Here is a 19,481-nt window from a genome sequence, read left to right as displayed (position 1 = left end):
AGCTCCCCCTGGTGTCTGGCTGCAGTATAGGTCATAAGCTCCACCCCCTCCATGTTAGTGGGTGGGGCCAAACTAAAACGCCAAACTACGCGTTAAATACATTTTTTTCATGGATGATTTCTGTCATTTCACGTACTTAATATAATGTTGATGAATGTTCAAGTGCCAGTGAGTTTAGTTTTAGTTACTTATTAAGTTAACGTCCCCGAGAAAATAGTAGGGATGTGCGACACCACTCTTATTCCCTTCAATCCGATACCAATAGTAATACCAAGGCTAATATCCTGATACCGATATTGATCATTTTAGATGTCTGCTACAGATGAAAATTATGACTTTTTTTGTGAATGTAATTATGAATTAAATAAGGTGTGCAATATTAGACTCGGCAGAACTTGAACCTTTGACAGCAAGCATTGTACATTCTCTATCATTTCCGATTTATATGTTTTTATTACGAAACGAAAGCATATTGACATGATCTACACGTACATGCCTGTGATGGGCACTGTCATGAATTTTCACTATATACCTGGACATCTCAGTCTTTTTACTTTTTTTTTTAGAATTTATTACAGCATCATAAAAGTATTATTATTTCTTATGAAAGCCGACTTGGTATCAATATTTAGATGTGAAGATTGATTCTAAAAAACACACATCTAGATCAGAAGTATCAGTATTCATGGATCGATATGCACATCCCTAGAAAATTTTGGCTAATGCAAGGAAGTGCAGATGCAGTGTCCATATTTATATACAGGCTATGATCCACAGACAGAACTCGAAGCAGCTCTAACCTTGAAGGTCTAAGCCCAAACAGCCCCCCTCAGATGCAGCTGACAACTCACATTCACTATATATTTTCAGCTTTAATAATAATACAGCGGGTTATGTTGGATTTATTCCAGAGAGCATAGCTACCACAAATAAGCTGATTAAGTTGTGGATTTTCTTCTTCTTCTTTTTTAATACTTTTTCCTGTAAGAAAATCCTTCTTATGTTTAAGCTTTGCACAATATAACTCGCACATGAGGATTTTCTTTCAAAGATAGCAACGCTGTATTGTTGTGCACTGCTCTTATTATGGATAAGTGGATATTCAGACACTGAAAAGGAGTTGAGTGTTGATACACTGCCACACACTAAAGCAGCGTGATGAGCAGAAGTCCGTATTTCTGTTATTGTTTCACATTATTCAAAAAAAAGCCTAAGACGCTTGAAGACGGTATCTATTATCGCACCAAAAAGAAATCCAGCCAAGAATCTGAAATGTTCCTCTGTGATAGAAACTGTAGGAAGTGAACGGGATGAACGCAGGAGCCCTTTCACAGCTGCAGCTTCTCGCGGAGAGAAATTTCTTTTTTGCACTTCAGATCTCAAACCATAATCCTTTCCTGCTGCTATTTTCTCCTTGGTGACAGTGGGGCTTCTTCAGGGATGCCGGCGCCACCAGCTACAGTATGTGGGCTACAAAATGAAAAAGAAAAAACAAAAACCTTAGCTACTTTGTTATGTGTGAGCTTCAAACATGAAGCCGATTCCCCTGCAGTTAAAAAGGCAGGTTTAAAATCCCCACGTACTGCGGTACATTAATGCCGAATGCATTTGTGTGCAACTTCAAAGAGTAGCATGTTTCTGCAGCAGACTGAGCTGACATTTAAAGTGTAGGCAGATTAATTACCTGTTAATGGAAGCTGTTTGCCTGCTATTAGCCCTTTCTGTCTGTTATGTTAATGCACCAGTGTCACTACACAGGTTAAGTGGGCGCTTATATTTACGCTTGATTAAAATTAAGGTGACAGAAAATGGAGAAGGAATACAAAAAGGCTTGAGAAAAACAGAAAGGAGAAGTGGTGCACGAAGGGGCGAAAATGCACCGGCGGAGGGAAATCAGGGTCAACTGTCAGCGCGCATTGACGTCGAACGAAAGGAAACTCGAGCAGAAAAGCCCGGGGTCTGATTTCTTTTTGCAGATTTGCGGCGAGCTGCAGTGTAACAGAAAGAGAGGAGAATGCAGCGCGCAACCCTTTTTTTGCTTCTTCCACGGCCAGTTTAGCGACAGCCGATCGAGGAGGGATCGCTGACGGCCCAGGATATATTTCTGGAGTTAGAGGGCGTTTGATCCGTCTTATCAGATGGGCCCTGCTGCCTACTTTCACTGGCCGCGCATTCGGTGCTGCCGCATCAGCAGCGGATGACACAAACACGAGCGGGGGAGTGCTACAGCTCGCAGACCGAATAACCGCAGAGCATCACATACATTTGAATAAAACAGAAGAAGTGATAAGCCGTCCTGATTTTGTGATTTCGTTTCACTCTGAGCAAGACTGCTTCAAGTCTTGCAGCAGTGGAGGGCCTCGTCACCAATGGAGACGAACCCTGAACTTTATAATTACGTCCCTGCTTAACAAGCTTAACACGCCGCTTGAAAACAGAGGGAAAGGCACAGTTAACGAAGAAGCAGTAAAATAAATCTATTTTTTTCTTGTCTTGCAGAGGCAGCGTGGGGTTAGCAGAGGCAAATGTGAGATGTTTTGGTGTGAAGAGTAGCTTAATGGGAAAAAGAAAAAAAAAATGATGAGAAGAAATGTGAAGCGGGGAAGGATACCGGAGGGTGATGGAAACAGGAGGTGGTCTCTGAAGAATGTGAGAAACTGTCAGGGCAAGAAGAGTGGGTGAGAGGAGAGAAGAGGAGAAATGAAAAAAAAAAAAAAAAAGTATGTGAACAGTGTAGCATCTATATAGGTAGAAACGGTGAGGGGCAGCCTTGAGGGAAAAGCATGTAGTATTAATAATGCATGTGCAGTATCTGGCCAAAAGTATGTGGACACCCCTGTTTGTGTTAGCATACATATATATATATATGTATATATTTGGGAAGCATGTTTAAACCAACAGCTCTGATGTTCAGCTGCACTTCAGGGAATTTAAATCTGGCGCTGCAGTGATAAAATATTCATCCCGAAGCAACAGCATCGTTCCTCCTCTCCTCATTTATACAACAGCATTAGTAAAGAGAGGTGTAGGAAGTGTAGGATGGAGTCCAGGCAGAAGCGGGGATGTGTGGAGAGAATTGAAACGACAGGCAAGAGAGAGAATTTCGCTGGCAATAAAATTGATTAAATGGAAAAAAAAAAAAAATGAGGGGGGGATTAAATGGAGTCATCGGAGGAGATTGAGGCAGCCTGTGAAATAAGATTACACATGCGAGGTGACGGTAAGTGTGAAGAAAGCCAGAGGGGAAGAGTAACAAGAGAACAACGCAGAATGTAGAGCAGTGAAAATAGAAAAGCCAAAAATAATAAGGACGGCAATCCAAGAGAAAACGGAAAGTTATGCAAAGTGAGGATATACGTGCAGAGATTACTAAAGTATTGTACATTTACATCAAATAAACATTTTCTCGATTGTGTCTGGTGACTTTCATTTTGCTGATGATTCAGCTCAGCCAGGACCCGTGTTGATAGTATCAGTACGTTATGAGGTTTGAAATAACATCCTGGAACAGTAGCTTACTTGCTAAATCAGCATTAACGCAGAGCAGATCAACACTAAAACTAACTAAACTAAACTAAAACATTTTGGCTCATATAGTAGCCAATATATTTAACAATATGTAGATAATGGCATTTTTTCATAGACATATATAATGTTCTATATAGTGGCACAGATAATAAAGCTCAGCCCCTTCAACCACAACGTTAATTGCTAACTCATTAATAGTGTAACACACTGGAGGAGCCCATCCTTTCATTTCACATATGAACCATTCCTCCAGTTTTTCCAGTGGTGTTACTCTATTTTTAAAAGTCTGCACTAAAAATACACCATTGATGCATGCATACGTGTCACCAGCTTAAATATGAAATCATGTATTTTTAACTCCAGCATGTTGATCCAGTAAGCCCTGCTGCTGCTGACAGTCACTTCCTACAGTGTGGGTTGCAGCACCACCTGTCATTGTTTTCCACTTGGTTCAGCGTGTTTATTTTCACACTATCTACTCATGCAAGCAATAAATTAATGATAGTAATAATGATTTCTACGGGGTGGGTAAAACAGTGATGTGAATTGTGGATAAAATCGCAACAGCCATGCATGCTCCTCCATCTGCACTTCAGAGAAGGAAGGAAAATTAGATTAGAATTGGTTATGCGGTGTAAAATTGATTTCATAAAATACGAGAGGCTGTTGACTAGCTCTCACAAAGATGGTCTCTGTTAGCCTCCAACCTTGAAATAATTTGTGAGTAAACTATTGCGCATTAACTTAACTGCATTTATTCGATATGTGCAATAAAATATGACACAATATACATCATAGTCTGAAATGGCCATGAGAATATAAAGCAGTCAATACTGGCAGCAATTGTAACAAAAGTACTACAACTCATTCATTTTCGAGCTTTAGTAAACTTGTAGAAAATCCCCTGTAGCTTCCTTTGTGTGAGACGCTATATTGTAGACACTCACTTGCCACTTTATTAGGTACACCTGTTCAATTGCTTGTTAACCCAAATAGCTAATCAGCCAATCACATGGCTGCAGTCCTAAGCATTTAGGCATGTAGAGGTTACCAAGACAACTTATTTCAGAAACTGCTGATCTACTGGGATTTTCATGCACAACCATCTCTAGGGTTTACAGAGAATGGTCCGAAACAGAGAAAATGTCCAGTGAGCGACAGTTGTGTGGACGAAAATGGTTGAAGATGATAGAAAGGCAACAGTGACTCAAATAACCACTCGTTACAACCAAGAATACCATCTTTGAACGCGTTGAACCTTGAAGAAGATGGGCTACAGCAGCAGAAGACCAAACCACGTGCCACTCCTGTCAGCGAAGAACAGGAAACTGAGACTACAGTTCACACAGTCTCACCAAAATTGGACAATAGACGATTGGAAAAACCATGCCACGAAGAATCAAGGCAGTTCTGAAGGCAAAAGGGGGTCCAACCTTCAAATAGCAAGGTGTACCTAATAAAGTGGCCGGTGAGTGTATATTCAGGTTAAGAACTTGGATTTCATTGCTGCAAAGCATTACTTTCTGTGACGACATCGACCAGTCGATGGTCCACAACAAATTTGTCGTTCAGCTATAAGAATAGAATAGAATAGAAAACGTTTATTTGTCCACAGTGGGGAAATTGCAGTTTGCAAGAGCGCACATAGTGCAGAAAAGTAACAAGAATAAAGAGTGGACTGTGTAAAAGATAAATAATAAGATTTTAAAAAAAAGGAAAAGAAAAGTAGAATACAATAAAGAATATACACGTATTGGAAGTAAGTAAGTGGATTCTATTTTTTTATACAAAGTTTTCAAATTTATATCCATATGCCCGTTTATAGTGCTTCTATTTAGTATTCCTACCGTGCTCTGAGCCATTGCACCGACATTTCATTTTGGTGGAAATCTAAATGGCAAATAAGTCTCTCTGCCACAATGGTATTAGTATGGAGCAATTATGTAAAATTAACCACCTTAATTGGAATTTCTGTTCTCACTATTCTCCTCCTGAACTCTAAAGGGGTTACACTAACTTTAGAATTACTGCTTAATTTAATCCATTATTATTATTACTACTATACATCTTGAATCTTATTATAAAAGACAAAAAGTGGGTGGAGAGTAGTCTGAATTGGGTTCTGGAGCTGTGCCCCACCTCATACATCGCACTCATTCGCAAGCCGCGAGTGATTCCAAGCCAGCGAGGTCCACATCCACCGGGGGAGCTGAGAGCGGCTCCTTCCGGTTTCTCCTGCGACGACAACCCGCATTGGCCCAACATCTCTGTTCACTCGCTCACCCTTGTCAGGTGATACCCTGTGAGGGTAACGATTGGCTCTTGTCTCAGACCTTCCCCGAGGTGATTGGTGGAGTGACGAGCACTCAGCATGTGACCTCTACAATGAGCTTCCGCCCACTGGGAGGAAACTAGCGACTCGGATCAGTTTTAACCCAGCTGTGACTGGTGAGCCGACTCTGTTACGGTGCGAGGTATTGCTTTAAACTGAGGCTGCAGAAGAAAAAATGTGTGTTGCTGTGCTACTTTATTGTGCGATATGGTAGAATTCACCGCCACAAATGTCACATTTTACTCCAGATTCTACGCAAAACATTGCAAATGATGCGGGAGCTGTGGTTATTCAGTGAAACATGGCATGCTGGGAAATAAACCAATGAAAACAGGTGGAAAACCTATCAGTTTTATTATTTAAGGAGCGCATTGCTATATACCGAATATAATACAAATATTGCATTAAGCATCAAATTAATATTTGCACGAAAGAGAGAAACCGCTCGTTACTTCCCTCGTAATCGTCTTATAAATAAATATAAGCTAGCGATAACCAGGTCGAAAAACCTGACATCGTCGCCTAGGGGCAATTCTAATAAACATTTTGTCTTGAAGTAGTCCTTCCTGGCGTAATATTTGTTGGAGGTACAGCAAGAATTTTTATAAAATGTGAGTATTGCAGGTCGTGCTTATTAGCTGCCGTGGGTTTAAATCTTCCCATGATCCTTTGCGGCTTTAACGTTTTAAATCAAGGCGAGGCATAGACGATCTTCGTAAAGCTGCGCTGTTAAATTGTGTTAACGTAAAACTGCTGAACCAAAGCCGATGTTTTTGTTTGTTAGTTGTATGTATGTATGAAAACCATGATCTTGAATCCCTATAAAGTAACCCCCTACTTATTCTACGCTTCCGCCTGTGCACATCCGGCGCATTCAGAAGGCTTGCACTCTGGGCTACCAACAGAGAACCTGGTTTCTCCCCAATCCGTCCAGGGGAAAGTCCCCGGACCCGTGGCAGAAAGTGCCCTGGCTGAATCCAGTGTCGACCCGTGCTCCACCGTCATGAGCCAAGACGTTCACCCGAACAGAGCTCGGTGATATCACTCGTCGACTTTGTCAGCGTTCATAGTAATGCAAGTAAGCAGCTTGAAACGCCTTAACAGAACGGGGCTCATTCTCAGAATGCACACTTTTTGCTCCACTTTTGTGTATGTGATGTTCAATACCATCTTTTGGTACAAGTAAAATTCAGGCTGGTATTGCGTAAATACAATACCTAATGCGTCTAGTAAACATTAAAAAAAAAAAAAAATCATAACTTCATAAAGAGTACAAGACATCAGAGTAATTTGTTTCCCTTAAACTCTGAAGTATATTGATGTAGTCGCCTCATTTTCTATATAGCCGAGCAAATACAACAAAAGGAAAACCATATGTAAAATAATAAAACATTAAAATAAATTGTTTAAATATCAAGAACTACTATAAAATGAAAACTTACATCCTAGTTCTGACACTGTGCTCTCCTCCCCTGTCAACTTTCTCATCATAAATGCCTCGTATTCTGTGTTGTGGTTTAATCTGAGGTGTTTCCCAAGTTTTGTTGTGTTGCCAAATCTCAATAGTTTACACACTTTCCAATCTCATTACCTCAAATGACTGAAGTATCGATATTTTTGATTTGACAATCGATTTTAGGCCTGGTATCAGAAGTATCGATATTCCAGTATCAATCCCCACATCACTAATGTGTAACTGTATTTTTATTTTTTTACAGAAACAGAAAAGCTTCTCTTTGGAACATTGTTTTATACACAATATAAAGACAACGATGAGTCTGCACACTCATCAGGCAGCTAACAACATGGTGGAGACGTCACATCCTCTCTCTCAGTGTGGAGAAAGTACTTGTGATGGACGTCAGGAGGACTTACAAACAGCAACATGCACCCCTACTGGTTGAGGAGCTGCTGTGGAGAGGGCAAGTAGTGTGAAATACCTTGGCGTCACATTGCAGACTCAGGAAAACTGACCTCCCCACCTCACATCTCATCTCATTCAGGGGTAATGTGGAAGCTATCATCTCCTATTTCACCTTCTGGTTTGGCAAAGGGGAATAAAAAAGACAAACCAATCTGTGTTGATCATTATGGTTAGAACACAAACTTTCTGGAAAAAAGAAAATAGTTTGGTACGATCTAAAATAGACCTGTAGTTAAACTGGAAAATAGCCTTAATTGAAGTTGCTATTTCTATTCCCAGATAAGTGAATTTGTCATTTTCAGTTGTAAAAGTCAAAATGTCATAAGAGTAAGTGATTTTTTTATGGAATTAAAACTAAGCTGCTCATTTAGACTTTTATTTCTGCAGTGACCAATCACACAAAGCCAGTCCCACATCAATACCCTACATACTATTAATTCACATTATCTGTCCTCTTTATAGTTTTTATTCTACTAAATGTATTTGATAGAGTTCATACAACGTGATGCTATATCATACGTCAAACAATCTAAAAGTAAACACTACTGAAAGAAAGGAATGAAATGATAGAATAGCTAATAATAACTTAGAAGTAACCGAGGCAAAGTTATGTGTCAATTAAATTTGTACATCAACATAAATGAAATGCGCACGTGTTTAAGTTTCTGGATATTTATTTTATACTAGGAGAAATTTGTAATTAATCATATGAGTGGAAAATTTTGTAACTTCATAAAAAAAATCAATTGCATCATTTTTTTTTTATATGCCTAAAGAGAAATAAAAACACACAGGAAAGAAACTGACTAAGGTTGTCCTAATTCATGCATGAAGGCGCTAGATAACTAGCTAGCATAAGGCTTAACTTCATTCATTTGTAAAGCGTGTTGGGTGTTATTGAGATCAAGGTACACATTAATGATGGTATGACTTTATTTTTCCTATAGAAAATCTTAAAAGTCAAAGAGAGATATTGACATTCACCTCACATAAAAAGGAGAAATCTTCTATTAATCTTCTGCTCCGGGGGAAATGGTGGAGTTTTCTCCCCTGTCTTGATCCCGTGCTGGAGCCGTAGACTGAGCACTGTGGCGTATTTTAACTTTTAATCCAATTTTATTCTCTGTTATTGCCACTTCTCTGTGGGTGAATATTGGTTATAGCATCTAACGTTGCGCCCGTGAAACACGTGACCAGCTCAGAACCAATCAGCATAGAGGGAGAGCTCAGACGGTCCATTCACTATGGCCAGACTCTCTTTAATATACGTCTCTGTTTGACCGTGTTTCAGTCGCCATCTTGTGGCTAAAACCGGAACACACGTGACATGCCATGCTTAACATTTACAATACCTTTATGCAAATCGTTCAGTGTCAGAATAAAAAAACAAAAAAACAATCAATAAATATTGCAGCAACCACGAGAATATTTAAATATTTCAACCATCCAATCCTAATTTTATCTTTAGGTTTATCCCATAGATCAAATGTGTTTACTCATATTGTCAGTACGTAATATGAGTACATTTAATACAATAATCCTGCTGGGTGTGGTCCTGTTTGAACATGTCTTAACCGTTTAACCGTAAATTTATAAACCTCTGATGTGCCGGATAATGCGATATAAAGATGTTGTGTTCCTCCTTTATTGTCATTCTGCTCTGTGTGCACTGAAAATGGCCATGCCTGTCTCCATTTTCTCTGTGGTCTCACCTTTCTGAGAGAACAAAGAGACTTGTTTTCCCCCGTTGCCGTCACTAGAGGGAGTGCGAGCCCCACCAGCATCCGTCCTAATACCTTCTGACATTAAGGCACACACACACACACACACACAGACACATAGAGCTAGACATGCTGTATACTACAGGATTAGGCAGCACAGAAAGATTACAGCGTCACATGGTGGCCCCTCCAAATGGTGCCTTCCAATAACCTACTTCCCCCCCTCTGAGCTACTCCCATCATCCATTTGGAGAAGGCGTAGGCAGCATCACAAAGGTTCAGCTCCTCCCTGCTGTATGCTGGAAACAGATAGGGAGAGACTGAGAGGATCAGGGTCAGATGAATTCCAGCCTGAGTGACGGAGGCAGTGTGTGCAAATGAGGAGGTGAGCGCGTGTTCGTGTGTGAGACTGAGAGAGACTGAGAGAGGCACACAGGAGGAAGGAAGGGGACATAAAGGGAGGAAGTAAAAAAAAAAAAAAAAAGGAGGGGGACTAGAGGAAACAGACAAGACAAGAGGACTCACTCTAAAAGGGAAGATGGCTGAGCCGGAGCTGAAATCGAGAGGGAGCCGGGAAAGCGTTGCCAAGGCGGCGAGCCTGGAGAAGATGGGGGGTAGGTACAGTGCATGCTCACGCTCCTGTAAATACCACATGGTGCAAGGGCGGCATTATTCCGCCATGCGCTCTGATGCAACACAGCCTGATGCAAGAGTAGAGATTCAGAGATGTGATTGTAAGGGATGCCTCAGGCGTGTGTGATGGTAACAGGTGACATGGAGGACAAGTGCAATGACAGATATTAAAAGAAATTAAACTGTAAACACATGAATATGATGCAGGGTTTATATGAAGGGAAAGATGAGTCATTTTAAATGACTAGTTCCTGTCATTTTGCCTCACCCAAAGGGAATACTGCACCTGTGTTGTTGTTGTTTTCAGACCCTAAAAGATATCAACAGGAAACTTAAGAGCTGTTGACTTTCTGTTGCGTGAAACTCTCTCATCTGGTCTCCTGTCCTCTCCAGCAGCTGAAGCAGACCCAGGCCAAGATGGCCTCATAGTGGAGCAACCGGAGTCTCCATCCACCCCCATGGTCTCTGCTCCCACCGCCACCAGCCCCACGGGCAGCCCGCCCGCAAAAGGGCAGAAGATCGAGCTCAAACGCAGCATCACCCTCTTCAACGGTGTGGGCATGATCATCGGCACCATCATCGGCTCGGGCATTTTCGTCACCCCGACAGGCGTGGTGAAGGAGACCGGCTCGGCCGGGCTCTCCCTGGTCGTGTGGTCCGTCTGCGGGGTGATATCCACCATGGGCGCCCTGTGTTACGCCGAGCTGGGCACGACCATCACTAAGTCTGGGGGGGACTACACTTACATCCTGGAGGTGTACGGTGAGCTGGCGGCCTTTCTGAAGCTGTGGGTGGAGATGCTCATCATACGGCCGTCGTCGCAGTACGTGGTGTCGCTGGTGTTTGCCACCTACCTGCTCAAGCCTCTCTACCCCAACTGTGCTGTGCCCGACGGTGCCGCCAAGCTCATTGCCTGCCTGTGTCTTAGTGAGTAGCCACTTGATGCTGTGGCTTCTGTAAAGTACATGCTCAAACTATCTGATGCAGGTGATTATTCTCTGAACCTACTCTGATGTATATCTCCATCTCCTTTCGTAGCCTCTCTGACATTTGTAAACTGCATCAGTGTGAGGGCGGCCACCAAGGTCCAGGACTTGTTCACGGCTTCCAAATTGCTAGCCCTCATCATCATCATCCTCTTCGGGTTCATTCAGATTTCCACAGGTGAGTCGCACTTCCTGCACAGGGCTGCCAGATCCACAAACACACACACACAAAAAAAACGACTTTTCAAAGTTTCGAGTTTGGTTGAACAGAAATTATTTTACAACCTGAAACAAGCTGCTTGACAGTTTCTTTCAGGTGGTATTATCTGGTGTTACAAGCAGGACACAACAGACTCACTGTTTATGACTCAGCAGCCACATAAATTATGAATAACCTGACTCTCATCCATACTTTGGGCTTCAAACCTCAAACAGAAATTGTGTCTCTCATCTTGCGTCTGTGCAGAGTGTTGAGCCAACACAGATCCATCCTGTGTCTTCATGACTTTCACTCGAGGTATATTCTCACACCAGTTATCATCCTTTATCTTTATATTTCACTACAGTTTTCGAGGTTTATTTTTCCTTTGCCTCTAATGATCGGCAAACAGAGCGACTAATGCTAATGAGCCTAACGAAGCAGACTGCCCTCCTTTCAGTTTGTTAGCACAGTTGCTGCTGAGTCCGAACACAAGGCTCGCCTGTCTGCTGGCATGTGATGGAGTCCGAGCGAGTGTGCGGCCATGTGCATCTACGTGGGTGTAGTTTGGAGCTGAATAATGCTGAGCGTAATTAGTTTCGCTCTCGAGTCGTCTGCACAGTGTGCAGCTAGAACAGGAATGACAGAACAGCTTTAGACAACAAATCTTGCAGGACCTTGCTGGAGAAAAACAACACTGTCGATGACAAAATGCGTTTTTTTATTTGAAACTAATACAGTTACATTCCATTTGATTATCTTAACCGTGTGAGAAGATGGTCACTTCGTATTCACATGTGCAACAAACATCCACACCTTCAATAAAAAGAGATTTTACTAAAATTTGCTTCGGCCTGGTCACGGCATTCAAAAAGAAACAGCGCGGGAAGCCAGTGTGGCCATCAAATGCTCCATGCTACATCTGCTGCCACCCCCCCTTCCTTTTTTTGGGCCACACCCACCGGCATTGTGCTCCTCGCTGCGTTGCCATGGAAACTAGGCGGCGAAAGCTTGCCGGCTGTTGTCACAGTGTGGTCTTTCAGGGAGCAGAAGGACCGAGTGAGAAAATAATGTGCGCGTAATAGGCCCCACTGAAAGGAAAGCCATTACCATCTGAATGGGACAGGTAGGGGACAGAGCTCTGGACCGAGACCTTAAAAACTCTTTTAACACACTTCAGTAGTGTCCCTCGCTCATGATCCACCGGACCTGTCAGCTGCAGCTGGGGGGTAAATGAGCGGACTTGAAGTTTGCTCATCAAAAAAATATTTTTGCCCATTTAAACGTCAGCTCGAACCGACTGTTTGACGCAGGCAGCTGCAGACCGGCCTTGGTTGAAGAAATAAAAAGCTGCAGCAGCTCTTATTGAGAACCTACTTAAATGTACACCTGCACAACGTCTCAATGAGTTGCCAGGGAGACGAATCTTTCCCTTTCTCATCCTCGTCTCTTGTGTGTGCGTGCAGGTGATGTGCCGTATCTGACACTGGAGAAATCGTTTGAAGGCAGCAAATTCGGAGTTGGCAATATCGTCCTGGCTCTGTACAGCGGCCTTTTCGCCTTTGGAGGCTGGTGAGGCAATCGCAGCCCATTTTGATGCAATCTCGGCCGTGATTCGTGCTACATTTATGTCACAATATAAGCTAATTCGAGGCTTTGTCCGCCGCTGAACACTTTTATTTCATTTCCAGGAATTACCTCAATTACGTTACGGAGGAGATGATCAATCCAGAGAGGTGACTTAAATGTGATGAAGGTTGTTTCGTGCAGACTCTTTCTGTCAACATAGCAGCATGTCTGAGATAAATGCATGGATGCAACAAATGGACACAAACATACGTTTTCCCATTCTTGCATTTCACTGGATTGCATCAGATATTTAGCTGTTGACACACTGGCAGAAGTATGACATTTTACAGATAAGCATGCAACACTTGCACATTTAGATAATATTCTAAAATCTAATTCTTCCCATTTAGCATGAAATTGAATATTGAAAATATAGCATGGCGATGCTGCATCTTCAAAATAACCTTTGACCTTTCCCTCCAAAGGAACCTGCCCTTGTCCATCATCATATCCATGCCTATAGTGACGGTGGTGTACGTTCTGACCAACCTGGCCTACTTCACCACCATCTCCCCTGAAGTCATGGTCGAGTCCGAGGCCGTGGCTGTGGTGAGCGACATGTCTCATCATTGACTTAAATGCCCAGGTCGGTTGTTTCCTCATAAAATGTCATTTTTGCGTCTTGCAGAGTTTTGGGGAGTACCATCTGGGTGTGATGTCCTGGCTGATCCCCGTCTTTGTGGGGCTGTCCTGCTTCGGAGCCGTCAACGGATCTCTGTTTACCTCGGCGCGGTGCGTGTTAAATAATAAAACTGAGTAATGGCAGCACTTTGTGCCAGGAGGGAAGGAGAGGAGGAGGTTGCTCCGAAATCTAAGGCTGTTATTGGTCGGATATTTTTACATGGGCCGTTGCAAAATCCCAGCTGAAGAGCCTTTTCTCTTGTAGCTTGTTCTATGCTGGAGCTCGAGAGGGTCAGCTCCCTGCTGCTCTGGGACTGGTCCACACAGACCTGTTCACACCAGTGCCGTCCCTCATCTTCACAGTAAGGCTGAAGCTACTTGGCGTTGTCATGTCAAGTTAGTCTGGTAACATGCAGTAGTAGTACTACACATACTGTGTAAGACTAATAGCATCTTATCTTCTTTCCCCTTTTGCGTTAGTGTTGTCTGTCCATGTTGTACGCCATCTCCCAGGACATCTTCTCCGTCATCAACCTCTTCAGCTTCTTCACCTGGCTGTGCGTCGGCATGGCCATCGCCGGCATGCTCTGGTTGCGCTTCTCCAAACCTGACCTCAAAAGGCCCATCAAGGTAAAAAGCACAACAAAAAGTTTCTTGTGAGAACATTTCTTTTTTTAAAAAAAGGATGTGAGCTGAACCACAGCCAGCTTCTTTGTCTGCCCAAAACATCAACACGACGACTCCTGGTTTCATAAAGCCCCCACTATTTTTTTTTTTTTTTTAATGAAAGCACCATTGTATCACTGCCCCTGTTATTGGATGGAAGTGGAACCACACTGTGCTTCCATGATAGGAGGGAGTGGTGGTTGACCTAATACTTGGCTCTTTGTTTCTCTTTCATTGTGGGAATATTACCTTGGCTCACGGAGGTCTTTCATCTGTCCTCTGAGACGGACCACTTCTCTCAGCCCATTTATTCCCTAAGATAAACTAACTGACAGCAAGTGAACAGCGCTCCCTTCTTTATGTGTGAAACACTCATGAAGCTGTTCCATAGGTCTGGTCATGATGTTCAGCTACTGAGCTTGTGATTTCAGGAAAAAAAATTACATTTGTGTAATCATCAACAAGTTTTAGTTTAGAGGCAAATATAAATGTAAATAAATATAAATCATAGGTCTTCAACAGGGGGTCCGGGACCCCTAGGGGGTTCGTGTGGGTACTGCAAGAGGGTCACAAAATCTTTGGGTGATTAGACATTTTTCATACACTTTTTTATTTTTTTTTAATTTTCCCCAAAAAATGTAATTTGTTTCAATGCACATTAACATGAATCCAGCATATTTTCGTGAAGGGTTAAGTCGAGATTATCTTTCAGTCAGCACTTCACTCATTCTGATCCAGTAACGGAGACGCATATTACCGTCCAAAATCCAGGTGCACGCTGCAGAAGAGAAACTAACAGTGCAGCTCACTCCCATCAGTCAATTTAGGCCAAAATGTTTCAATGAATCCCTGTCCCTACTGCATTTACCTATGTTTAAAGGTAAAAATATGTATGTTTATGGCAGTTGCACAGCCACCCTACTGTTGGATGTTTGGAATTGAAGGTGTGTTATTTGAATAGCTTAATACTGAAAGCAAAATGATAATAATAATAATAAACTGAGCTTAATATAGAACACATATATTATGTAAGGGGTCCCTACTTAATCTCTCCATCAGTCTGGGGTTCTTGACCTGGAAAATGTTTAAGGCCCCAGCTGTTTTAGATGGCTCCTCTAATAGAAATATTGATTAGTTGATCTGTACATCACTTTAATGTTGCAGTTAAGAAGCACACAGCATACTGCTACAGTGAGTAGCCTGAACATCCCACCGGGGATAAATAAGATGTTACTTTAAAGGCGTCATTGCACATTCCTTCTGCTTTATTAATCACTGACTAAAGTTAATACAAGTTTGTACATTACGTTCTTCTTGTTGTTGAGTAGTGTAAAATTAGGAAGTGACAGTGAATGGAAATAATGGAAAGCAAAGTACACATACACCAATCAGCCACACCATTAAAATCCCTGACAGGAGAAGTGAATAATATCAACTGTCTTGTGCTGGAAAATTTAAAACAACTTGAAAAACATGATAAGGTGTTGACCTGTTGACCAAAAATCACTAGAAACTGGGACAAGCCTGAACCCTTTCATTCAACGTATAAGGCCCCCCATCTAACAAGATCCTGCATTATAAACACAGTTAAAGTTGTGAAGAATATTTGGCTCAAATCGTACTATTAGGAATTGAGCTTTTGTTTAAAAAAAAAAAAAATACATGAATTTAATTACATGATGTATTTGTGATGTCTTCTTTGGATTTCATGAGACCAGATCAGAGAAGATATTAATTTCAGTACGTAGCACTAAACTAGAGAAGACTGGTTTCCAGTATTGTCACCTGAGTACAGTTTGAACTTACAAACACTCACCACACTAAGACTAGACATATGTTTGGTGTGTTTCTGGGGTATCTCCTACAAAATGATCTCAACAAAAACTTCCTGATTCAATAAAATAACTCAACAGGTCGGTTGATGATAGTATATTTCTACTCACCCCCATATATATATATACATATATACTGTATACATCTTCCCTCTGCAGGTGTACCTGTTCATCCCAGTGACTTTTGTGTTGGGCTGCATCTTCATGATCTGCGTGTCCTTCTGGGCAGCTCCTTTCGAGTGCCTGGTCGGCAGCAGCATTATTCTCACAGGCATCCCGGCCTACCTACTGGGCTACAAGTGGAAGAAACCCCATGTGGTGAAGAAGATGCTGGGTGAGTGAGGCTTTTATTTTTTTAATAGTATCTTTGTCTATTTGTTCTGGCCAGGCTCGGTGGAGCATTCATTACAGCGTGTTATGAAACTCATGTGAGAACATCTGCTCCGGTGCGGCCGTGGGCACCGATACTGGTTCCCTTTGTTTATATAGTGAAAGAATCTGAAAGTGTGATGTTTAATAAAGCCTTCCAGCGTTAAACCTGGCAAAAGTGAATGGACGCAGCTAACGCGACGAGTTGTTTCTCCTCAGAAATCTTCACGATGTTCTGTCAGAAGATCTTCATGTCTGTTCCTGAGGAGAGGGAGCAACATGAGGCGGCTGAGTAACGATGGCAAAAAAAAAAAAATGAACAGGATGAGAGACTGAGTCAATCGTTTTCTCCGAACATTCTCGTAATGTTTACATTCATTCCCTTGTAGTTTGGCTTTTTTTTAAATATATATATATATATATACAGTATGTATATATATATATATATACAGTATGTATATATATATTTTTTTTACACTATTATTCATCCAGTAGCCGTGGAACTATTTCATGTTTACTCACATGAGTGGCCTGGCAAGATTGATAAAGGAGGTTTTATGTGAAGTCTTAACAAATGTTAGTGATCGCCACAATTTATTTAAAATATCAAAAGGTCCCAAGATCTTGACCTGGATTTGGCATTTAGACATTTTCTACTGCTTTTTATTCTAAATGGATTTTACTATTACGTCTCCGTTAGAGGTGGAACAAGCTTAAACTTTGCATTTTTTTATTTTTTTTGTTAAGCGAGAGTCATGCTTTATTCTGTGGCTAACTGTTGTGAGCACATAATTAAGCCTATACTGCAAACACAAAATCAGAAGCTGCACGCCGTGTGTACTCTAGTGGCCTAAAGCGTACTGTTTTACTGTTCACCTGAAGTGTACAAATGAGTAGATTTATTGACATTTAACCGGACTAACAACCAAAACTACCCATAGTTTATTCTAGTTTACAGTTTTCTAGAAGGTCAGGTGTGGAAGAGGAAAGCGTTAAAAAAACCCACAATAGCACTGACTGCGTTAACTCATATTGCTACTAATACTTGTGTAAATTACAATTAATTTTCATATTTTTTGTATTGATTTGTAACAAAAAAAAAAAAATCTGCAGCACTATCTTAAAGCACAAATCAGTGTTTGTAATGTTTTCTTATGATGTGAAGCAGGTATCCTTTCATTCCGATGTTAAACCACATCAGCTCCTTCTGTTCTCGATGAACTGATGATAATGATGGATGCCAGCGCCTCTGCTCGTGAAGCGTTATTATGAGAAGCTGTATAGATGTCATTGTAGTGCTTGTATTAGGAGTAAGTGTCTGTATTGGATATGTTTGTTTGCTGTCTGTGCCCGCCTGGATCAGTGCTGATATTTCTTTTTCTTTCTTTCATTTTTTTTTTTTTGTCATCACTACAAGACCAAAACGAATGTTGCAACTTTTTAGAAACACACTTGCTTTTTTTCTATTCTTTCTCTTTTTTTTTTTTTTTTTTTTTTTATAGGAAATGTATAAAAATATGACTTTTAAACTGGGTATCTGAGGATTTTTCCAAAGTTACTGCAAGCATTTTCACACTCCGTTAAAGACCACAAAAAAAAGCATTCTCTGAGGTTTCTGTATTTTGCAGAGAATGCAAAGACAGCCCCTTTAAACATCAGCCGCCAGACCAGGGTATCGTCAAATCCACTGGAAATGCATACACTAAAATGATAATACATATTTGGCGAAGGGTTAAAATAATAAAATAAACAAGTGCAGTAAAATAATTGCCATTGTTCCCGCCACATTAATGGAGCTCCGTCAGAGTTTTATACAATGGCACAACAGAACAAAGGAAAGCCTGACGGAAAATAATATCCTCAGACGTGTTTACTCTCCTTGTAGCAACATCCTTCGCCTATAAGACATGAAATATATTCCTTCTCGCCATAAGCTAATGGAAACGGGAAGTTTAAGGAGCGTTTATTAACATGTAAAGGGAGAAGAAAGCACATGTGAAATCAGCACTTAAGGCGTCTAATATTTACTGAAAATGACAGTTTTTTTTTGCACCTTTTCCCATTTGAATATGAATTTGCAATAACCAAACACACGCAAGCACAGGAACGAAGAGCACAGTCGTCGAAAGGAAGAATCATGTTTAGTCTGTTTAAAAATACACACTATCCAACTGCGAGGTAAATGGTTTCTGCAGGCCTCATCTTATATTTTATGTCATGCACAACATACCGTATCAGTCTATGTGTATTACTATAAGTATAAATCGATAATGCATCTGTGAGGAACCTAACCAACAAAGAAAACACTCTAATTTTAAACTGAGATTACCTATTGTAATTGTTGTATGTCCGTAACCATGGCAGGTACATGTAACAATAAAAAAAAAGATATTTTGTTCAAAGTTTGATTGTTTAGTATTTTTCTTGTGTTTATCTTTCTTACAAGCACACAGACAGACAAACAAACACAAGCTTCGCTAAGAGTAAGATTAAAGTCTGACTCCTCACTACTGCAGTGGCTTTGTATATTAGCGCCGGCGAACAAAAGGCCAGCTGCAGCCCTTTCAGCAGATAACGCTTCGAGACGGAACAAGAAGGCACCTTTAAATACAAGATAACTTGGATCCAAATGAGGATGTTTCACGAGCAACAATTTCTCTCAAAATGTCGCTTCCGCGCCGTTATCGTCTCAGCCATCAAGTGTCTGGGGAGTGGTGTGTATGAAACACTCAGCCTTTGTTGTTTGCCTTGTCTTGTTTGCTGGCTGTCACACAGTGATGCCGTCGATGCATGTGCTGTCAGGAGAGCTCATATCCGTCTGAGGAGGAAATGAGAGTGTCTGATGGTCTGCTGATGGAGCGAGTGTCAGAGCTGCTGGACGCAATATTAGTGATGGGAGATTGGACAGGCAATGAGCCAATATTGCACAAGTGACGTAGGGAGTATGTTGACAGCTTGTGTGGAAGGGGAAGGTATAAAACAGGTCCATAATTTAAATGAAAACAATTTCTGACAAAGTTAAATTTAGCATCCTTAAAATA

The 19,481-nt window shown here is 41.3% G+C and overlaps 1 protein-coding gene across 2 annotated transcripts; it reads left to right on the top strand.

Annotated features, from left to right (window-relative positions):
* The first annotated feature begins 9,602 nt into the window (after positions 1–9,602).
* LOC125018238 (large neutral amino acids transporter small subunit 1-like) lies at positions 9,603–18,186 on the top strand. 2 transcript variants are annotated; one of them, XM_047602032.1, is made up of 11 exons: positions 9,603–10,119; positions 10,535–11,065; positions 11,177–11,302; positions 12,790–12,895; positions 13,015–13,059; positions 13,378–13,501; positions 13,581–13,684; positions 13,839–13,935; positions 14,054–14,203; positions 16,231–16,405; positions 16,660–18,186. In XM_047602032.1, exons 1-11 carry the CDS (start codon positions 10,044–10,046, stop codon positions 16,734–16,736), a joined length of 1,611 nt encoding a protein of 536 aa, XP_047457988.1. In that variant the 5' UTR covers positions 9,603–10,043; the 3' UTR covers positions 16,737–18,186. The 2 variants fall into 2 exon arrangements, with proteins under 2 accessions (XP_047457988.1, XP_047457979.1); XM_047602023.1 differs by having other exon boundaries at positions 9,670–10,119; positions 10,532–11,065.
* The last annotated feature ends 1,295 nt before the right edge of the window (positions 18,187–19,481 follow it).

This window comes from Mugil cephalus, chromosome 1 (genome assembly GCF_022458985.1).
Source record: "Mugil cephalus isolate CIBA_MC_2020 chromosome 1, CIBA_Mcephalus_1.1, whole genome shotgun sequence".
In the NCBI taxonomy this organism is placed as follows: domain Eukaryota; kingdom Metazoa; phylum Chordata; class Actinopteri; order Mugiliformes; family Mugilidae; genus Mugil; species Mugil cephalus.
The sequence above is the reverse complement of the archived record's forward strand: the minus strand, read 5'-3'. Positions and strand labels throughout refer to the sequence as shown.

Coding starts and splice junctions, on each gene's coding strand:
- LOC125018238 (XM_047602023.1), top strand. CDS start 10,044: ATGGCTGAGCCGGAGCTGAAATCGAGAGGGAGCCGGGAAAGCGTTGCC. Junction 13,502..13,580: donor AGTCCGAGGCCGTGGCTGTG/GTGAGCGACATG, acceptor TGCGTCTTGCAG/AGTTTTGGGGAGTACCATCT. Junction 16,406..16,659: donor TGTGGTGAAGAAGATGCTGG/GTGAGTGAGGCT, acceptor GTTTCTCCTCAG/AAATCTTCACGATGTTCTGT.